This window comes from Myotis daubentonii, chromosome 12 (assembly GCF_963259705.1).
Source record: "Myotis daubentonii chromosome 12, mMyoDau2.1, whole genome shotgun sequence".
Lineage (NCBI taxonomy): Eukaryota > Metazoa > Chordata > Mammalia > Chiroptera > Vespertilionidae > Myotis > Myotis daubentonii.
In genome coordinates this window covers 20940678-20961662 of record NC_081851.1, presented here as the reverse complement: position 1 = coordinate 20961662, position 20985 = coordinate 20940678, and the positions used below count along the sequence as shown (strand labels likewise).

At 46.6% G+C, this 20985-nt stretch overlaps 3 protein-coding genes and 2 non-coding genes across 5 annotated transcripts; 2 read left to right on the top strand and 3 right to left on the bottom strand.

Moving 5' to 3' along the window:
* Positions 1–1378: 1378 nt before the first annotated feature.
* On the bottom strand, positions 1379–1482 carry LOC132214015 (U6 spliceosomal RNA). The gene has a single exon (XR_009448120.1). It is a non-coding gene; the product is annotated as a U6 spliceosomal RNA (small nuclear RNA).
* Positions 1483–4259: 2777 nt separating this feature from the next.
* Positions 4260–4462, bottom strand: LOC132214045 (small nucleolar RNA SNORA74). The gene has a single exon (XR_009448144.1). It is a non-coding gene; the product is annotated as a small nucleolar RNA SNORA74 (small nucleolar RNA).
* Positions 4463–15597: 11135 nt separating this feature from the next.
* LOC132213760 (cytochrome b-c1 complex subunit 10-like) lies at positions 15598–15765 on the top strand. Its single transcript, XM_059660699.1, has one exon. It carries the CDS (start codon positions 15598–15600, stop codon positions 15763–15765), a length of 168 nt encoding a protein of 55 aa, XP_059516682.1.
* A 576-nt stretch (positions 15766–16341) lies between these two features.
* On the bottom strand, positions 16342–16948 carry LOC132213759 (S-phase kinase-associated protein 1-like). Its single transcript, XM_059660698.1, has one exon. The coding sequence runs from the start codon at positions 16861–16863 to the stop codon at positions 16357–16359; it is 507 nt and encodes a 168-aa protein (XP_059516681.1). The 5' UTR covers positions 16864–16948; the 3' UTR covers positions 16342–16356.
* A 2962-nt stretch (positions 16949–19910) lies between these two features.
* On the top strand, positions 19911–20562 carry LOC132213068 (histone H2A.Z-like). Its single transcript, XM_059659104.1, has one exon. It carries the CDS (start codon positions 19962–19964, stop codon positions 20346–20348), a length of 387 nt encoding a protein of 128 aa, XP_059515087.1. The 5' UTR covers positions 19911–19961; the 3' UTR covers positions 20349–20562.
* The last annotated feature ends 423 nt before the right edge of the window (positions 20563–20985 follow it).

The window sequence follows — 20985 nt, the reverse complement described above, 5'->3', positions numbered from 1 at the left end:
GAGAAAGAGAGGGGGGAGAGAGAGAGAGAGAGAGAGAGTGAGAGAGAGAGAGAGAGAGAGAGAGAGATCAGTGTGAGACACACACATCAAATGGTTGTCTCACGCACATGTACACCTCAACAGGTGGCAGGGGTGAACCTGCAACCCAGGTACATGCCTTTGACTGGGAATCGAACGCATGATCCTTTGTTCCGTGGACCACATCTCTAACCACTGACACACAATGGCCTTAGCTTCATTGATCTCATGTTTGTTTTTTACTGCTTTGTTTATTTCTGCTCTGATCTTTATTATTTTCTTTATTCTTCTCACTTTATGGTGTCTTTGTTTTTCTTTTGCACTAGTTCCTCTAAGTGTCAAGTTAGATGATGTATTTCAGATTTTTCTTGTTTCTTGAGGTAGGCCTGTAATGTTAGGAATTTTCCTCTTAGGACTGCTTATCCTGTGCTCCATAGCGTTAGGATTCTTGTGTTCTCATTTCCATGTGTTTCAAGGTATTATTTCATTATTTCCTTGATCTCATTGTTATCTATTCATTGTTTAGTAACATGTTAATTAGCCTCCAAGACTTTCTGTGTTTTATAGGTTTTTCTTTTTCTTTTTAATCCTATAATTACTAATTTATATTGTGGTCAAATAAATATAAGATTTAGAGTTTTAACCACATTTAAGTATACATCAAGTATATTGACATGCAATTCTCACCACCATGTATCCCCAAATTTTTATTTATTTATTCATTTTTGCTTTTCATTGCTTTTATCTCTGTTAATAAATTTATTGGGGCATGGGTGGTTTTAGGTGTGTACAATTCAGTAATAGATCACTTGTAGGTCAGTTTTTTCTAATTGACTTCTAGTTTTATACAGTTATGATCAGAAAAGATTCTTGATATGATTTCAATCTTCTTAAATTTACTGAGACTGTTTTTGTGCCCTAACATGTGGTCTATCTAGATAATGTTGCACGTCCACTTAAAAAGAATGTATATTCTACTGCTTCAGGGTGAAAATGCTCTGAAGATACCAATTAAATCCATTTGATCTATTGTGTTATTTCAGTCCACTCTTTTTTTTTTTTAAAGACTAGGTGTGAGGCCGCCCTGTGCAAGGGTGAGGCAGCGCACAAGTCTTCCCCCCCACCTTCTCCCTCCCCCCCAGCCCCTGCCCATCTCCCTCCGCCCCCACCCACAGGGACCCCAGCCCAGGAGGAGGTCAGGGCCCAAGTCTCCCCCCCGCCTTCTCCCTCCCCCCCCAGCCCCCGCCCGTCTCCCTCCCCCCCCAGCCCCCGCCCATCTCCCTCCACCCCCACCCGCAGGGGCCCCAGCCCAGGGGAGCCAGGGGAGCCTAGGGGAGCCAGGGGAGCATGTCACACGCTAGGGGGAAGGGAACGCTTCACTGATTTGAGTGTCACCCTTGCGCAGGGGCCACCCTAATCTCCTCTGCATCATTCCAGGTTTACTATATGTGCTGCTGCTGCTGCTGCTGCTCCTGCTGCTGCTGCTGCAGAGTCCAGCACCAGGCCACTCTTTGCTTCTTGATTTTCTGTGTGGAAGATCCAGCCATTGATGCCAGTGGGATTGTTCAAATCCCCTACTACGTCTGTATTATTGTTGAACTCTCCATTTATGTACATCAGGATTTGATTTACACATTTACTTGCTCTTATGTTGAAGAAATACATGTTTGCAAGGGTTATATCCTCTTGTTGGATTGCTCTCTTTATCATTCTGTGGTGTCCATTCTTATCGCTCAATATAGCCTTTGTTTTAAATTCTGTTTTGTCAGCTCTAGGTTTACCTCCCCGGCATATTTCTCATTTGTATTTGCATGAAATACCTTTTGCCATCCCCTTGCTTTTTGTCTGTATGTCTTTCATTCTGAGATAGGTCTCTTGTTGACTGCATATATATGGTTCTTGATTTCTTATCGATTCAGCTACCATGTCTTTTAATTGCAGCAGTCAAGCCACTTACATTTAAAGTGATTATTTGTAGATATGTTTTATTCTTTTAACTCTGTTTCCCTTTTATTCCTTCTCGATAGTTCTTATACTAATGGTTTGGTGGTAACACACTTCTTTTGCTGTTTCTTGTCTGGGAAGCTCTTTATTTCTCCATCAATTTTAAATGACAGCCTTACTGGGTAAAGTAGTCTTGGTTGAAGGTCCTAGCTTGTCATTATTTTGAATATTTTGTGCCAATCCCTACTGGCCTGGTATGTTTTTGTAGAGAAATAAGCTGACAGTCTTATGGGAGCTCCCTTGTAGGTAACTGACCGTCTTTCTTTTGTTGCTTTTAAGATGTCCTGTCTTTAATCTTTGTCATTGTCATGATGATGTGTCCTGGTGTCAAGCCTTTTTGGGTTCATCTTGTTTGGGACTCTGTGCTTCCTGGACGTGTGTCTCTTCCTTCACCAGGTTAGGGAAGTGTTCGGTCATTATTTCTTTTAATATGGTGTAGTCCCTTAACCTTTCTTTTGTCCTTGTACTCCTATAATGTGGTTGTTGTTAATGTGTCATGTTGTCCCAAAAGTCCCCTAAACATTCCTCATTTTTAAAAGTTCTTTTTTCTTTTTGCTGCTTTTGTCTTCTGTGACCTTGTCTTCCAAATCACTAATTTGATTCTCTCCTTATCAAATTATTTATTTTCTCTAGTGTATTCTTCATTTCAAAGATTTTACTCTTTATTTCTGACTGGATCTTTTATATGGCTTAAATGTTCTTTTTCATGCCTACTATCAGTTTTCAAGTTCCCAATGATTTCATCCATTCTTCACCTAACTTAAATTAACTATCTGAAATATTGCTTGCCTCACTTTGTTTAGCATTTTTTCTGGATGTGTCCCCTGTTCTTAAATTTGGGGCATGTTTCTTTGCATTTTGGCTGCCTCTGTGTGTTTGTTTCTTTGTATTAAAATCCAGGTCTTGGTAGTGTGGCTTCGTGTAGTAGGAGTCCTGTGGAACCCAGTGGCAATTTCTTCTTGTTCATCTGAGTTGAGTGCTCCAGGGATGTCCTGTGTGTGTTATGTGAACCTTCCTGTGGCAGTTGATTCTTGATGGCTGTTGGCCCATTCATGTAGTGATTCGATGCTCAGGCTAGTTGGCTGTGACCACAGTGTACCCTGCCTACAGTGTAGTGTATGAGCTGCTGACAGGTGTTGACCACATGGAGCGCAATTCATCTCAGCGGGGTCTGGTGCCTTCCTAGATCTCTCTTTGGATCTGCCACTTCTGAGGCTAATTGTATCCTTCTCTGATGTGCTCTGAAGCTGGCTATCGGCTTGTTGTTCCTGGGGCTTCCTGGGAGGGACTCTGGTGCTGAACAATGTCAGATGCTTGATGTGACTCTCCCAGGGCAATCTCTTTGCATCTACAAAGCAATTCACAATTTGTGACTGCCTCTGCTGAGGCCCAGTGAGCACAGGAAGGTCCAAGCAGGGCACCAAAGCTGGCTTTGACTAGCATTGAGCCTGGGGGCAGGTCAGCAAAAGCCCCAGAGCACACCATGTTCTGCCTCCCTGTCTGCCTCCATCTGCCGGGTGCCTGTTTGTCTCAGTTAATGAAAGAGTCTCTGGAAGCACTCAAGTTGCATGAGGGAGGTTCTCAGGGAGTCCCCAGGTAGAGGTGAGTGGTGCTCACCAGATGGATGCAGGTTCAAGCTCAGTGTCAGTGTTGGGTCTGAGGCCACTCAGCAAATGTCCCAGGGGATATCAGGTCCAGCTGCCACCCCTGGGTCCTCACACATCCTTGAGCAGTGTACAGAAGACGCAGACCTGGCATTGTTTGTAGGAGGAGAATGAAAAAGTCAAAAGAGGCTGCTTCCCAGGATTGAAGGTGTCTGGAATCTGTAGTCTGAGATCAGCTGTGTGAGCTTAAGGGCTTTGCAGAAGGTCTGTGGATTCTCAAAGGCCAGAGAGCTGCTTCCTGTTGTAGATGACTCATGGATCCCCACAGGGGAGCGAGAGCATGGTGGCATCATGCAGGTGCAATCCAGCCATCACGTAGTGAAAAGTAGAATCCCCTCATGGGTGGCTGATTTCAGCAGATTCATCCCTCCATTTCTGTCCTAAGAGAACTGGAGCTCTCTCCAGACTTCCAACCAGATGCATGCTCACTGGCTTCCCGGGCAGCACTGTCCCTGCCTTCTTTCCTCAAGGCTGGGTGAGCCAGGCTGGCTGGAGTGTAGGGAAGGGAGGATAGAGGTCCGTTTGGAGGATTGAAATGCTGTGAGAACTTTTAAGGCTTAAATTTATTTTCTGTGTGTCTGCTCCCACACTATAACTAAGCAGCCAAAGTGATGCTTAGCTCACTCTCAAGGAAGCACAGTTCTGCCCTGCACCAGTGCCACACATCACCAGAGCAGTGAAGGGAGCTACTGGAGGAAGAAGACAGGGCATTCCTCTCCCAGCAGTGTAACACCCTCACAGGCATGATTCTGTCTGGAGAGCTGACCCCTGCTGGAGCACTTAAGGCTTTTAGGCACAGAGTGTAATGATCTGATTTATATTTTTTAAAGATCACTCTGATTTGCATTTTCATTTTTATTAAAAATTGCTTCTTTAATTTTTTTCAATTAGGGATGACATTCAATATTAGTTTCAAGTGTACAAAATAGTGGTTAGACATTTATATAACATATAAAAGCATCTCCTGATAAGTCTAGCATGGGATATCTTTGAAAAGGGTATTAATCCTATTCACGAGGGCTCCACCCTCATAACCTAATCAACCTCAAAAGACCCACCTTTTATTTATTTTTAATCAACCTTATTTGGGTGACATTCATTAATAAAATTGCATAGGTCAGGTGTGCAATTCTATAATGCATCATTTGTATATCGCATTGTGTGCTCACTGGCTTCAGGTCAAGTCTCCTTCTATCACCATTTATCCCCCCTATGCCCTCTTCTCCCTCCCCTACCTGTCACCACCAACCTTACCCCCTACTCCCCACACGCCACCCACCTGCCACCCCACACCCCACACACCCAGCCCCCATCTGCCTCACCACATCCCTAATGCACAGCCCCCATCTGCCACCCCAACTCCCCTCCCGCCAGCTCTCATCCCCCAACACTACCCCTCACCCCCACCTCCCACTCTTACCCCAACCCAACCCCCCACCGCCCCCCCATCACGCACCCCACACCCCACACCTCCCATCCTCCACCCCCAACTTCCCAGCCCCCACCCTCCACCCCCCTTCCCCTGCTTGTGATTTGACATTTGAAATGATATTTGAGATGTGTCTTGAGAGCACGGGTAGGATTTAGACAGATGAAGAAGGTGAGAATATGCTTCAGGTACAGAGAGTGGACATTCGGCCTGGAGGCAGGAGAGATGAACACTGGACAGACCAGAGCATATGCCCTTCAGATGCCTGTGAGTGAGGGGTCAGGGCAGGGAAACAGAAGACCCTGCATGGAGGGAAAGGGCAGAGGGATAAGGGGACCAACCACAGAGTGGTCAGAGCAGGAGAGACAGCAGCCCCTCCATGGGAAGGCAGGGCAGCAGGGTCAGGGGACCAGGGGAGGGGCCGATGGACAGGTATGAGAGGGAATGCTGCCAAGGGGCAGGGCTGGGGGCAAGGGCTCCACCATGGGGAACAGGGAACTCTCCATGGAGGGGTCTGTTTCTCCTGTTACCTATCTCTACTCCCATGTCCCCCCTTCCCTGGCCCCTCCATGGATGGTGCCCTAACCCCCCTATCTTGCTCAGACTATGTGGGGTCCTTTGTCCTCCCTGCCCTGCTACCTCCCTGGATGATGCCCTCTCCCCCCTGCCCTGCCATCTATTTCAGGACCTGTGCTGAAATCCTTGCTGTCTCAAAGTAGGCTTCCCTATCCCCCCAGCCTCTCCTCTCCATGGAGGGTTCCCTGTTCCCTCTCATGCATGCCCTGTCCCTCCATGAAGGATTCTGTCTCCTCCATGCCCTTCTCCCTCAAACCGGGGCTCCCTTTCTCCACTGCTTGCCCCCTCAAAGTGAGGTTCTCTGTCCCCCTGCCGTGCCCCCTCCACGAAGGAAATCTTCCTCCCTGACCGTCCCCCTCAAAGTGGGGTTCTCTACACCCCTGCCATGCCCCATCCATGGAGGGTACCTTCTCCTCCCTGCCTCTCCCCCTAAGTTGGGATCCCTGTCCCCCTGCCCAGCTCCCTCAATGGATAGTTCTGTCTCCTCTGTGCCCTGCTCTCTCAAAGTGAGGTTCCCTTTCCTCCTGCCCTACCCTCTGCATGGGGATTACCTGTCCAACTGCCCTGCCCCGTCCCCATAGAGGGTTCCTGGTCTCCCCTCTCCTTCCTGCCCTGCCCCCTATAATTGGGGTTCCCTTCCTTCCTGTCCTCCCCACTGCATGGAGGGTTTCCTGTACCCACTATTCCATCCCTGCAAGTGCAGTTCCTGTCCCCCAGCTCTAACTCCTTTCTGAAGGTTTCCCTGTCCCCCTGCCCTGCCCCCTCCATGAAGGTTTCCCTGTCTCCTGCCCTCTACCCTCTATGAAGAGTCCCCTCTCCTCCCTGCCCTGTCCCCTCCATGGAGTGTGCCCTCTCCCCCCTGCCCTGTCCCATCCATGGAGGGTTTCCTGTTCCTCTGCTCTGCCGCCTCCAAGGAGGGTCCACTCTACTCCCTGTCTGACCCATCCCTGTTGGGTTCCCTGGCCAGGCCCCCCTGCCTCGAGCCCTGCCCCCTCCATGGAGGGTTCCCTGCCCCACCTGTTCTGTAGCCTCCATGGAGGTTTCCCTGTCACCACTGCCCTGCCCCCTCCCTGGAGGGTCCCCTCTCCTCCGTGCCCAGTACACTCCAAGGAGTATGCCCTCTCCCCCCTGCCCTGTCCCATCCACGGAGGGTTCCCTTTTCCTCTGCTCTGCCCTCTCCATGGAGGGTGCCTTCTCCTCCCTGCCTTGTCCTCTCCAAGGAGAGTCCCCTCTCCTCTCTGCCCAGTCCACTCCATGAAGGTCCCCACTTTCCCTGCCCTCCCTCCTCCATGGAGAGTCCCCTCTCCTCCCTGACAAGCCAATCCTTGGAGGGTCCCATGTTGCCAGTCCCCACTGCCCTGCCCCATCAATGGAGGGTTCCCTGTTCCCCAAACTCCCTGCCCTTCCCCCTCCATATAGAGCACCCATGCCCACTATCCTTCCCTTCCTTGGAGGGTCCTTTCTCCTCCCTGCCCTGTTACCTCCACGGAGGGTCCCATCTCCTCTTTAGCTATAACCTCCATGGAGGGTCTCTTCACTCTCTGTCCTCTTCCCTCCATGGTGGGTTCCCTGCTCTACTGCCCTGTCTCCTGCATGAAGGGTCCCCACTTCCCCTACCCTCCCTTCTTCATGCAGTGTCCCCTCTCCTCCCTGCCCAGCCCATCCTTAGAGGGTTCCCTGTATCCCTTCCCCATAGCCCTGCCCCCTCCATGGAGGGTCCCCTATTCTCCCTTCCCTGTCCCCTACGCTCCCCGCTCCATGGAGGGTACCTTCTCCTCTTTGACCCATCTCCTCCATGGAGGTTCCCATCTTCTCCCTGCCCTTCCTCTCCCTTGAATGATCCTTCTCCTCCCTGATCTGTCCCCTTTATTGAGGGTCCCTTCTCCTCCATGGCATGTCCCCTCCATGGAATGTCCCCTCTCCTCCCTGCCCTGTCCCCTCCATGGAGGGGTCCCCTCTCCTCCCTGTCTGGCCCATCACTGTAGGTTTCCCTTTCCCCGTCTCTGCCCTCTCCTCCCTGCCCTGTACCCTCCATGGAGGGATCCTTCTCCTCCCTGACCCATGCCCTCTGTAGAGGGTCCCTACTCCTCCCTACCTGTCCCCTCCATGGAGGGTTCCCATAACCCTACTGTCCCCCTGCATGGAGAGTACCTTCTCCTCCCTGTCTTGTCCCCTCCATGGAGGGTCCTTTCTCCTCCCTGCCTTTCCCCTCCATGGAGAGTTCCCATCTCCAGTCCCCCCGCATGGAGGGTCCCAACTCCTCCCTGCCCTTCTCCATCATGGAGGGTCCCCTCTCCTCCCTGCCCTTCCCCTCCATGGAGGTATCATTCTACTCCCTGACCCATCTTCTCTATTGAGGGTCCACGCTCCTCCTTGCCTGTTCCCTCCATGGAGGGACCCCTCTACTGCCTACGTGTCCCTGAAAGGAGGGTCCCCTCTTCTCCTGGCCCATCACCTCCATGGAGTTTCCCCTCACACCCATGCCTGTCCCCTCCATGGAAGGTTCCCTGTCCCCACTGCCCTGCACCCTCCATGGGAGGTCCCTTCTTCTCCCTACCCTTGCCGCCTCCATGGAGGGTCCCATCTCCTCCCTGCCCTCTCCCCTCCATGGAGGGTCCACTCGCCTCCCTACTTGTCCCTTCCATGGAAGGTTCCCCACTGCCTTGTACCCTCCATGGAGGGTCCCATTTCGTCCCTGCCCTTTACCCTCCATGGAGGATTCCCTTTGCTCCTGGCCCTGTCCCCTCCATGGAGGGTCCCCTCTCCTCCCTGCCAGTCCCTCCATGGAGGGTTCCCTGTCCCCACTGCCCTGCATCCTCCATGGAAGGCCCTTTCTTCTCCCTACCCTGTCCCCTCCATGGAGGGCCCCTCTCCTCCCTGCCCTCTCCCTTCCATGGAGGGTCTTATCTCCTCCCTGCCTGTCCCCTCCATGGAGGGTCCCCTCTCCTCCCTTCCTTTCCCCTCAATGGAGGGTTCTCTCTCCCTCCTTCCTGTCCCCTCCATGGAGGGTCCCCTCTCCTCCCTGCCCTCTCCCCTCCATTGAGGGTCTCCTCTCCTCCCGACCTGTCCCCTACATGGAGGGTCCCCTTTCCTCCATGCCTCTCCCCTCCATGGAGGGTCCCTTCTCCTCCCTTCCTTTCCCCTCCATGGAGGGTCCTCTCTCCTCCCTGCCCTGCCCTCTCCATGGAGGTTTCACTGCCTCTCCTACCCTTCCCCTTCCATGGAAGGACCCCTTCCCCCTGCCCTGCCCCATCCATGAAGGGTCTTCTGTTTCCCTGCCTGGTCCCATCACTCACAGGCTCTGCGAGGCATGTGCTCTGGTCCCCAGTGTTCATCTGTCCTGCCTCCAGGCCGTGTCCACTGTCTGCACATGAAGCACATCTCACCGTCTTCATCTGCCCAAATCCTCCCGGGCTCTCAGGACACATGTCAAATATCATTTCAAATGTCAAATCACCGAGTGATCTTTAAAAAATATAAATCAGATCCCCCTATTCTTATGCCTAAAAGCCTTCCTGCTGTGACAGCAATTTCAACCCGCACTAGGGCCCTCTATGTCCCCCCCCCCCCCGACCCCCGCTCTCTGCTGTTCCCATCCAGCCTGGCTGTCCTTGCCCTGGGGCACTGCCTCTCCTTTTGGGGTGGCTTCCCCAGGTCTCCATGGCGCCAGCTCTGTCTCCACAGCCACGTCTCAGTTTAAACATGTTGGGGAGCCCTTTCCTGAGCCTGCTAGGGAGTCATTCTGCTCTGAAGCCCCCATGTAGCCCTATGGTATATCACCTGGCAGTAGGTCACAATACTAACAGAGGTCAGAATGGTAAGACAGGTCATAGAGGTAACCTAGCCACCATGCCAGGGCAGCCATGTGGGCCAACCTCTCAAGTTTTCTGGTGGTGTTGTTGTTAAAAATCATTGAATAAACATTTATTGACCCCAACATACCAAAGGCCCTTTACAGAAACCACAGGAGGTGTGGCTCTCCTGGGTCCTGGCCCTCAGTAACTAGGTGTTCTTCAAAGTAAAAACTGGGTGGGAGGGTGGGTCAGAGAAGCAAGGGAGGGACTCCACTTGAGTTGCTGTCTTTGAGGCTGGAGGAAGGGATCAAAGGCCAAGATTTTGGGGAGCCCCAGGAAGCTGGGAGTGGCTTTGGCAGGGACACAGAAGGGAACTGTGCCATAAGGAATGGATTCTGCACCTCCCCATGTGCAGGACCCTGAGGCCTCCTGGGAGGAGGGCAACCCAATGAACCACCTCAGGTTTCTGACCCACAGCACCTGGGATCCCACACTTTGTCCTGTGAACCACTGCGTTTAAGGTCATAGGTCAGGGCACCAATAGAAATCTTTTGTGTCCCTGTGGCTCCCTAATCATATAAGCTAAGTCTGTTTTCTTCATGGCTCTTCCTATCTTCTGAAATAAAGTGTGGCCTTGGTTCTTGTTCACCTGTCTGTCTCTCAGGCCCTCTCAGCACCTGAAAGGTGACCTGTGAAGGCCATGCCCCCAACACCCAGGTAGACAGCACACACTTGCTGAATGATTTCCTGAGCAAAGAGCTCTTTTCGGATTTCATATATTTTTTATTTGTAAATTTGTAATAAACCTGATTCATTAACATGTACATACATATGATACCTTCATCCTCTTTAGGACATCCCACATAGATTCATGAATTTTTAAAATATCTTAATTTTTTGGTCAAAACCCGTGTCTCAATTTCTTCTTCAGGAATTCAGTAGCTGCTTTGTGACCTGCCTCAGGGAGGAGAGGGTTCTGACTGCAGACCAGGTTCATGCCAGGATGTTGCTCCTGTTCCTGGTCCTTCACAGGCCAGTCCTTTGGCCTCTGGTGGCCAGTTGACCCATGATGCGCCCTTACACCTCATCTCCTGTTCACCAGCCTGGTGTTGCTTCCTGCGTTGGTCACAAGGTGCAATATACAGATCCTGTAACATAGAACCCACACCTGAAACCTATATGTTTTTGTTGACCAATGTCACCCCAATGGATTTAATAAATAAAAACATTTTTTTAAAAAACACACATTAGTTATTTTGCAGATTGAAACTGGTTCAGGGAGATGAAGTGACTGGTCTGAGGTTCCCCAATATTCCCACTGCCCATGATTCTGAATGCCCAGCACTTTCTTGTCTTTCTCCCATTAGACTTCAAAGGTCCTGCCTTTTAAAAATTCAAGGAGCTGAAAAAACAGTAGGAAGCTTCAAACCTCCTTTGGAAAGCGAACTTTAAGTCAGCAGAGTGGAACATCTTCTCTATGAGTGTTTCTTTGCTTCTTTGTTCATTCATTTGCCAAATGTATGTTTTACAGACATTTCTAGAACTGACCTTTTCAGTACTGGCTCTCCCTCTCAGAAGGTGCCTAGGCCTGTGCTAGGACCAAAGAGTCCCCAGTGCTGAGTGGGAATTCAGCAATGACTTTTGAAGGTTTATGTTTAAGAAATATATACAAATTCTGAATTACTTTTATCACTAGATACTAGGAAGGGTTCTCCCCTCACAAGAGCCTTTATGCTATTTTCACAAGACCCCTGCTCAGTATCTAGTGAAAGAAGCTCAGCTTACTTTACAGAAACACAACAGCTGAAACCACAGCACGATTTTTATAATAAGAAATTTCCTTTGCACATTGTACCGAGGAAGAAAAACCTTTAAGAAGAAATGTCAGATAGAGTTACAGTTTTGTATGAATAAAGATAAGTACGGACCAAAGTTGCAAATATATTCAGTATGTTTAATGTGCAGAAAAAATATAGCTTATTTATTTATTTCTAAGTGGATTTTATCTTGAGTCCCCCACCAGGGGATAGAGGGGACAAGAGCAAAAGAAAATATTTAGCTCAATTTAATATCTGAGTTCAGCCTCATGAACTGAATCCTGTCTTTAAATGAACACAGTGCCTTTCCCATTGGTGTTATATGGGATGGGAGGTGGAGCTATTTTGTTTTTCTGGCAACAGGGGCAGAGTCTTTGTATCTCCTATTGTCGCCCAGGGAGTAGCTAGTCTGGGTCCATGTGTGGGGTCCTACTCCAAGTTTCCCTCTGGAGTTCTCACCCAGAGAGCGAGGACATGCAGCATCCCTGCTGGGGGCTCCCAGGCTGCCCCGATAATCCCAGGGGAGCAGTCCTCAGCCCTCCAATTCTAACCCCAGTGTCTGTGTGTCCCCCTCTCCCCTCTGAGAGTCCTGGCTGCAGAGGAGGGGACAGGAAGCATCTGCAGTTCCCTATCCTCAATCTCTTCATTTGTTCCCACAGTTACCAGAGCTCAGAAGGCTTTGCTTCTCCTTCCTATCCATACAGACCTTCCCTGATGGAAAATTTGAGAACACTGGAAAACAGGGCACATGAAGACTTTTCAAGAGTATGTAAGTGTTTACAAAGTATTTGAGAAATTAATTTCTAAGTTCTGTTCCTTCTACGTGCTCTTTGTAAATTTGATCTGCCTGAGGAGTCATCTGTGATTATTTTGCTTTCCATCTCACCTTTCACAGTTTCTCCTCTCATTTTAGTAAAGAAAACTAGGCCTTCCCCACCTCCTCAAAGAAATCTTACCATTGTCCCTGGGTGTGACACTCTCTAGCCCTCTGAACTATGAATGCATGCCAACTAATGGCACTGCAGGAAGCAAACTCTATCTGAGAAGGAATTCTTAGGGTAATCTGAAGGCAGCAGGAAAAACAAAAGCAGAGACCTCAGAGGTATTTGGAGCCTTTGTCACCTCCAGCTACACAAATGTTAAACACAGCCTGACACCTGGCCAGACAGTGTAAAATCTCACAGTGCTCAAAATGGTTGATAAAAGGGAAAAATGGATAAGTTTTTGTTAAATAAACATCTGAATAAGAACGAAAAAAAAAAACTAGTTGTCTTCCATAATTCAGGCACTTTACATGTATTGTTCTAATCCCACAATGGTCCCCATGTGCCTCCCATTTTAGAAAGCAGAGAACCGAAGTCAGAGAACTGAAGACAGGAGGCCAGAATTGGTGGGATTCCAAATCCAGCCAAGTTGGCTCCCCCAGAGCAAGCTGCCTCCTGTGTCCAGGGTTTCCTTGTCCTCCCTGATGGAAAGTCTGACCTTCCGTTCCTAAGACACATGCTGGCGTCTTCATGAATTTCAACCAAGTTCCAAAAGCACCAGTGGGAAAAGAATTTTTACGGTTAAGGACAGCAATAGGGACACAGAAGAGACTCTCATTCGGAACAATTGGAGCATAGAAAATGTTTACAGATCTGCTTCCGAATAAATGAATGAATGTCACACTGGGCTCAACGTTTAGACAGGTGCAGCTGCAGAGAGAATCCAGAGACCACTCAGCTGCTCTGTAGACATGGGAGCATCCTATGAATGACACTTGCCTTGACACCTGTCTTGTTGACAAGAATTATGCAGATGGCGTCAGCGGATATACAAAACTTTATATAAATCAAAAAAAAAAGCTTTAGCCAGTACCAGTTTGGCTCAGTGGTTAGAGCGTCTGCCTGCAAACTCAAGGTCCCAGGTTCGATTCCTGTCAAGGGCATGTACCATGGTTGTGGGCACATCACCAGTGGGGGGCGTGCAGGAGGTAGCTGATCAATGTTTCTCTCTCATGGATGTTTCTAACTCTCTATCCCACTCCTTTCCTCTCTGTAGAAAATCAATAAAACTTATTAAAAAAAATTCTTTAGAAAAAAATATTTAGTTGTGTTTTTTTTTTTTAAGTGAATTACTGAATCTTCTGAAACTTATTTTGGCTTTTGCAAAAGTTCAAAAAATTCCACATTCTTTATATAGTTTCTTCCTTCGTTGATTTTTTTTTTTCCCTCCGATACTGGAAAAAGATAAAAAATAAAGGCATGTTGAAAGAAGAACATAAAGCCGAAACCGGTTTGGCTCAGTGGATAGAGCGTCGGCTTGCGGACTGAAAGGTCCCAGGTTCGATTCCGGTCAAGCGCATGTACCTGGGTTGCGGGCACATCCCCAATAGGAGATGTGCAGAAGGCAGCTGATCGATGTTTCTCTCTCATCGATGTTTCTAACTCTCTATCTCTCTCCCTTCCTCTCTGTAAAAAATCAATAAAATATATTTTAAAAAATGTATTTCTACATGGAGGGACCTGGAGAGTGTTATGCTGAGCGAAATAAGCCAGTCAGAGAAAGACCAGTATCACATGATCTCACTCATATGTGGAATCTAATGAGCAAAATAGATCCAGAGACATAGAACCATAGAACAGACTGGTGAATTATAGAGGGAAGGGTGGTGTGGGGTGGGGAGAGATGAACCAGGAGCTTCTATGCATATATACATAGCCTATGGACACAGACAATAGTGTGGTGAAGGCCTTGGGTGGGGCAATGGTGAGGGCTAGATAGGGGTGAGGGGCAGGGTGGGGCAGGGGAAGGGGACATCGCTAATACTTTAAAAAATAAATAAAAATTTTAAAAAATTATTTATATTTTATGGGGTTTTTTTGCATTTGCTAATTTTGTTTTCCATTCTCTGTCTTCCACACCTCATTTTTACCCAGTAGTCTATGTTCAGTATAGGATTCTCCTCTTCTCAAGGGGTCTTAATAGACTCAAAGGAATGTAACTTTCACGAAAAGTGCGTGAGAAAGGAGTGAACCTCAGAATCCCCTACCTATAGCTTGCAGATCTCTGAGTCTATGAGGAGCTGAGGGCCATATCCAGGTTACATAGCAAGTTAGTGACCAAGCCAGGACTCGAGTCTGATCATTCCCTTCCTGTCTAGAGCATTCTATTCTCCTCAAAACTCCTGTTAGCTCTGTGTACTTCCAAATTCTTCCTGAGCCTTGAAGCCTTGAATGATCATTGAGACAATTATTAATATATATATATATATATATATATATATATATATATATATATATATATATATATATATATATATATATATATATTTCAGAGAGGAAGGGAGAGGGAGAGAGATAAAAACATCAACGATGAGAGAGAATCATTGATTGGCTGCTTCCTGCATGTCCCTGCTGGGGACCAAGTCCACAACCCAGGCATGTGTCCTTGACTGGAATTGAACCTGGGACCCTTCATTCTGCAGGCCGACGTTCTATCCAATGAGCCAAACCAGCTATGGTGACAATTCTTTTTAATTAAGGCTCATCCAGACCAATCAGACTTCTAACTTGACATCAATTTATGATAGCAGGATGTTCTATCATACCCGTAAGTCCAACCGTATTTTAACCTCATCTTCTATGAGCTGTATTGTAAAAGTGAATACTTACTTTGACCTCCGTAGCACCCTTGGTCTTTTCTAGCAAGATAAACTAATATGGTCTTATACGTTTTAAGAACCAAGAATCACTGTGTCCCAGGGACATATATATATATAAGCACGTTTACACTTTAAAGCTCTGTAGACCCATTCAAATGTAACAGAGATGCTACTTTAAACCAAGCATGAGTATACGTAATTCACAATGAAAGCAAGGTGATGGAGAGGCAGTAATAACAGCTTCTCAACCTTGTGACTGTCTCAGTGTCCCTGCCTCCCTTGCCTGTGCTATTTCTTTTGCTTCTGGTTCTAAGTTCTTTGGAAGGTGGGGTGCAGTGCACTTTCTAGAAATGCCAGGCAAGAGGTAGTGGAGTTTAAACATTTTGAAAAAGGCCACTTGACTTCAGGGCAGACTCCCGCCTTGCTGCTGGCAGTCCAGGCCTTCCCTTCAGCAGTTAAGGACATGAGCATCCAGCTAGCACAGCAAGAGAAGGAAAGTGAAGCTCTTAAAAGTTTTACTAAGTGGATCTGTGTGCGCAGCAGCCCAGGAATCCAGATATCGCATGCCCTGTTGACCCAGGCTGTGGCATCTCTGTGGGCCTAGGCTGTGCGTCCACCTGGGTCACCCTGAACATCAGACCTCGATGAGACAATGAGCAAGTTCCTGGGCCCCTGCTATGGCCAACTGGCCAAGAACTGGATTCCCATGCTGGGCATATGGGGCACCATGGGCACCATGGGGCTAGTGTGGGCCACTGAGTGGAGGCTGATTCTAGACTGGGTAGCCTACATCAATGGCAAGTTTATGAAGGATGACTAATTAAATTGACCCTCCTCAGACCCCTCTGGTGCCTGGTGGTGCCAACAGGTTCCATCTCAGCCTTTGAGCATCTGGAACAGCCCCAGCCTTCAGCAAGGATCGCGAGGAAATCCATAGTGTGACTTAGGATTTTCCATGTTTCTGAAAATACTTTTGATGTATGAATGCATTAAACCATGCTCTGAAACCCGGGGCAGGGGGAGGGGGGGAGTTAGTAAGTGTCAATAGTGTGCAACATTGTTCACAAACATTCTTCTCTCTTTATCTGTACAATATTTCTGGTGGGAAGTTGTGTTTACCATTTTAAAAACGGAAAAATGAAAGTGGAGAAAGTCCCCCCCAACCCGCCAAATGGTGGCCTAATAGGGAGAAAGGTCACACACCTCCTCCTGGGGCCAGGCCCGAAGAGGGACGAAATCAGACAACATCCACCCAGAAGCACCAGAGTAGACATGGCTGAGGAGACAATTTTCATTTTAATTTTTATTTGTTTGTTTTTTACTGTTTGCCTAATATTAACAATTATAAACAGAGCAGTGCAACTAGTATTTGGAACAATCCCTACAGAGTTACAGTGTCAGGAACAGCTTTTCACTTCTCTTCACACCACTGGTTCTCTATGCGTACCTGGGATTCCTCTTCCTCAGTAAAGTCATTTTTTATATGGAAAGTCTTGCGAATCTCTTCGGGGGTTTTCCCCTTGATCATATTGGCAACAGTCTTGCATGTAACATCAAGCAAACCTTTGATGTCTAAATAGTTTGCAGCCAGAATTAGTTCAAAGAGTGTTCCTTGGTCAACTTTGAGGAATTCTTGGTCCCAAACAGGAATATCATCTGTTCGCTTCTCTTTGTTCTCATCATCCTCAGGAGGTGGAGGGTCATCCTTGTGGTGGGTGCACCACGGAATGACCTTTTTTAATGTTGCTGCATTAACATTTGGTAGAGGAACTGGGTCATCATCGCCTTCATCATCCATTCCCAAATCTTCTAACATGGTCTTGATAGTCACAGATTGTTTGGCAATTTCAACATCAACTTCAAATATCTCTCCATCAGAACTCTGCAATTTAATTGGAGGCATGGTGCTCGGTCTCATGGAGAAAGCGGGCCTGAGGCTGACGAGAGCCGGGCAGCGTCAGCAGAACCAAAAGCAAAAGGTGGAGAACAAGGCCAGTTACTTGTTCGGGCGCCAATTGTTGGGGTCCAACCCCAGCAGGTCCAGGGGTTCCCAAAGGTGCGGATGCAGTTGGCGAAGAAGGAATGACACGGAGACAGCGTTCAGTTGATCAGCAGCCCAGCCAGGTTCTCTAGCCTGGATCTCCAGCGAAGTTCTGTGTTTGATTGTCTTGTAACATCTGTATTTATACCAGTTGATTTTAGTCCTATCAATTTCTCTTCCAATGGTTAGGCGGTTTCTTATCTCCATTCCAGGGAGTAAAGATTATGTAGCTTAAGCGTGATTGTTTAGTTAAAGTGATTAACTACCTGCCTATTTCCCTCCCTAACTTCAGGGGAAAATCCCTATCTGGGGAAACAACCTTTCTTGGAGAGGTGACCTTGGTGAAAACATATAGCACCAAGAAGGGGAGCAAACATATTAAGAACAGTATGCCATATACGCCAGGTCCCTTGAAACATATACTGTGCAGATGTTTCTTCCCTGCAGCGACTGTGTCAAGCAGCAAAAATGGACAAGCTTCTGGCAAATTCTCCCTTTTTTATTTTTTAAATGACAGTGTATTTAAGTCCCACAGTATTGCCTTGAAATCTGTTACAGCAAATCTTTTGCAAGAGTGACTTGGCCTTTTGCTCTTTAATACAATTGTAGAATTTGGCTTTTCATGTTCACACACTTGAAGAAAGGGGACCATTGTTATTTCTAAAAGACACTGGAGGAAACATTCTTAGAAACACTGCCCAGTGAAATGTATCTCACCCCCTAGATCAAAGGTAACCATTCACATTCTACCGTCCACTGCCTTCAACCTTATTTTCCTTAACCCAATCTCATAAAAATCAGTTTAAGTAGGACCTTGAACTTAGACAGCCCAATCAGTAATCACGCATAGTTTATCCATTTTTCACCACAAGTACCCTATAAGGCAGTGATGGTGAACCTTTTGAGCTCGGCTTGTCAAAATTTTGAAAAACCCTAACTTAACTCTGGTGCCATGTCACATATAGAAATATTCATTTTTTTTATATTTGCAACCATAGTAAAAAAAAAAGATTTATTTTTTTGATATTCATTTCATATATTTAAATGCCATTTAACAAAGAAAAATCAACCAAAAATATGTATAAAATGAACAAATACAGAAAAACAATGTACATTTAGGAAAAAATAATAATAAAAACAATGATAATCAAATGGTATGAAAACTAGAAACTAGTGACTTTTTTGGTGCTGAAGTTTGTCTGCTAATTCTTTGATTGCAGGTTCATTATTCGTTTGAATAAGGAAGAAGAGTGCAACTATGAACAAGGAATTTTGAGTGCTTCAAACAGAGTGCCTGACACTTTTAGCGAAATAAAAAAATCTAGCAATCGCTTTGCTAAGAATTTTTTCATCAACATATTTTTGTGAGACTTTGTTCTCAGCATTAAATAATATTACAACGAACATAAGAAATGGGCTAACAGATGAAGTTAGTGGTGCTTGCTTGGCCTTGAAGTGCACCAAGTATGAACCTGTTTCTGCTTTTGTTCACGTTATACATATTTTTGGTTGATTTTTCTTTGTTAAATGGGATTTAAATATATAAAATGAATCTCATCAAAAAAATAAATCTTTTTTTTTACTCTGGTTGCAAATATTTAAAAAAATGAATATTTCTATATGTGACATGGCACCAGAGTTAAGTTAGGGTTTTTCAAAATGTTTACAAGCTGAGCTCAGAAGGTTCGCCATCACTTACTTATAGGGTACTTGTGGTGAAAAATAGTTAAACTATGTGTGATTACTGATTGGGCTGCCTAAGTTCAAGGTCAGACTTAAACTGATTTTTATGAGATTGGGTTAAGGAAAATAAGCTTGAAGGCAGTGGACGGTAGAATGTGAATGGTTACCTTTGATCTAGGAGGTGAGATACATTTCACTGGGCAGTGTTTCTAAGAATGTTTCCTCCAGTGTCTTTTAGAAATACAAGGGTCCCCTTTCTTCAAGTGTGTGAACATGGAAAAGCCAAATTCTACAATTGTATTAAAGAGCAAAAGGCCAAGACACTCTTGGAAAATATTTGCTGTAACAGATTTCAAGGCAATACTGTGGGACTTAAATACACTGTCATTTAAAAAAATAAAAAAGGGAGAATTTGCCAGAAGCTTGTCCATTTTTGCTGCTTGACACAGTCGCTGCAGGGAAGAAACATCTGCACAGCATATGTTATAGGGACCTGGCGTATATGGCATACTGTTCTTAATATGTTTGCTCCCCTTCTTGGCGCTATGTGTTTTCACCAAGGTCACCTCTCCGATAAAATTTTGTTAATAATTTTTATCTTTTTCTTCTTCTTCCTCTTCTTAAAGAATACCCTTCAAATTTCACATAATACTGGTTTGGTGGTGATGAACTCCTTAGCTTATTTTTGTCTGTGAAGCTCTTTATGTAACCTTTGATTCTAAATGATAGCTTTGCTGGGTAGAGTAATCTTGGTTGTAGGATCTTGCTACTCATCACTTTGAATATTTCTTGCCACTCCCTTCCGGCCTGCAGAGTTTTAGTTGAGAAATCAGCTGACAGTTGTGTGGGCATTCCCTTGTAGGCAACTGACTGCTTTTCCCTTGCTGCTTTGAAGCATCTCTCTTGGCTCTGTTTCTGCCTCCCACCCTGATGCCCTTCTCCTCCCAGTTCCCGTCCCTCCCTTCTCCTCCCTTCTCCTCCCTTCTCCTCCCTCCTTTCCCAGGTCCTAATAGTGGCTTGGGCTGTGAAGCGCCCATCCTTCCAGCCTCCTCTGCGCTTGCTCATTGGCTGAAGCCTCAAGGACGCGCATCCCAAGGGTGGGCGGCAGCCATTGGGGGACTGAGCAATCCGAGTATTTGGATGAGGCAACATTCTGCCCTATAAAAGGAGCAGGGAAAGGGGGAGACCGCGCAGTTTGAATGGCGGTGCCAGTGAGTCAGTGCTGGCATCTTGCTGGGTGTCTGGCTCTTCCTTTCTCTGCCCTGCTCGCTTGAGCTTCAGCAGAAATCGACATGGCTGGCGGCAAGTTTGGGAAAGACTCCGGAGAGGCCAAGACAAAGGCGGTTTTCCGCTCACAGAGAGCCGGCTTGTTGTTTCTGGTGGGCCGTATTCATCGACACCTGAAATCTGGGACGACCAGCCATGGACGTGTAGGCGCTACCGCTGCTGTGTACAGCGCAGCCATTCTGGAGTACCTCACGGCAGAGGTACTTGAATTGGCAGGCAATGCATCAAAAGACTTACAGGTAAAGCGTATTACCCCTCGTCATTTGCAACTTGCTATTCGTGGAGATGAAGAATTGGATTCTCTCATCAAGGCTACAATTGCTGGTGGTGGTGTTATTCCACACATCCGCCAATCTCTGATTGGGAAGAAAGGACAACAGAAGACTGTCTAAAGGATGCCTGGATTTCTTATTATCTCAGGACTCTAAACACTCTAACAGCTGTCCAGTGTTGGTTTTTCCAGCGGACTGTATCTCTGTGAAAAACACAAGTTTGCCTTTTTGTAATTCTATTTGAGCAAGTTGCAAGTTTAATTAGCTTTCCAACCAACCAAATTTCTGCATTTGAGTTGTAACCATATTTAAGTGTTACTTTGGCTTCAAAGAACCTTGATTCTGAAGTAGTGGTTTTGATTGCATTGACTGCTTTTAAAAAACTGTTTGGATTTTAATTGTGATGCAGAAGTTATAGTAACAAACATTAGGTTTTGTACAGACATTATTTCCACTCCAGTGGATAAGCTCAATAAAGGTCATATCCAACAGAAAAAAGAAAAAAAGTCTCTTTGTCTTTAGCTCTTGGCATTTTAATTATGATGTGTCTTGGTGTGGTCCTCTTTTACCAGAAGCTGGTCCGTCCTTGCTGCTTGACACAGTCGCTGCAGGGACCTGGTGTATATGACATACTCTTCTTAATATGTTTGCTCCCCTTCTTGGGACTGTGTGTTTTCACCAAGGTCAACTCTCCGAGAAAGGTTGTTTCCCCAGGTAGGGATTTTGCCCTGAAATAAGGGAGGGAATAAAATCTCTT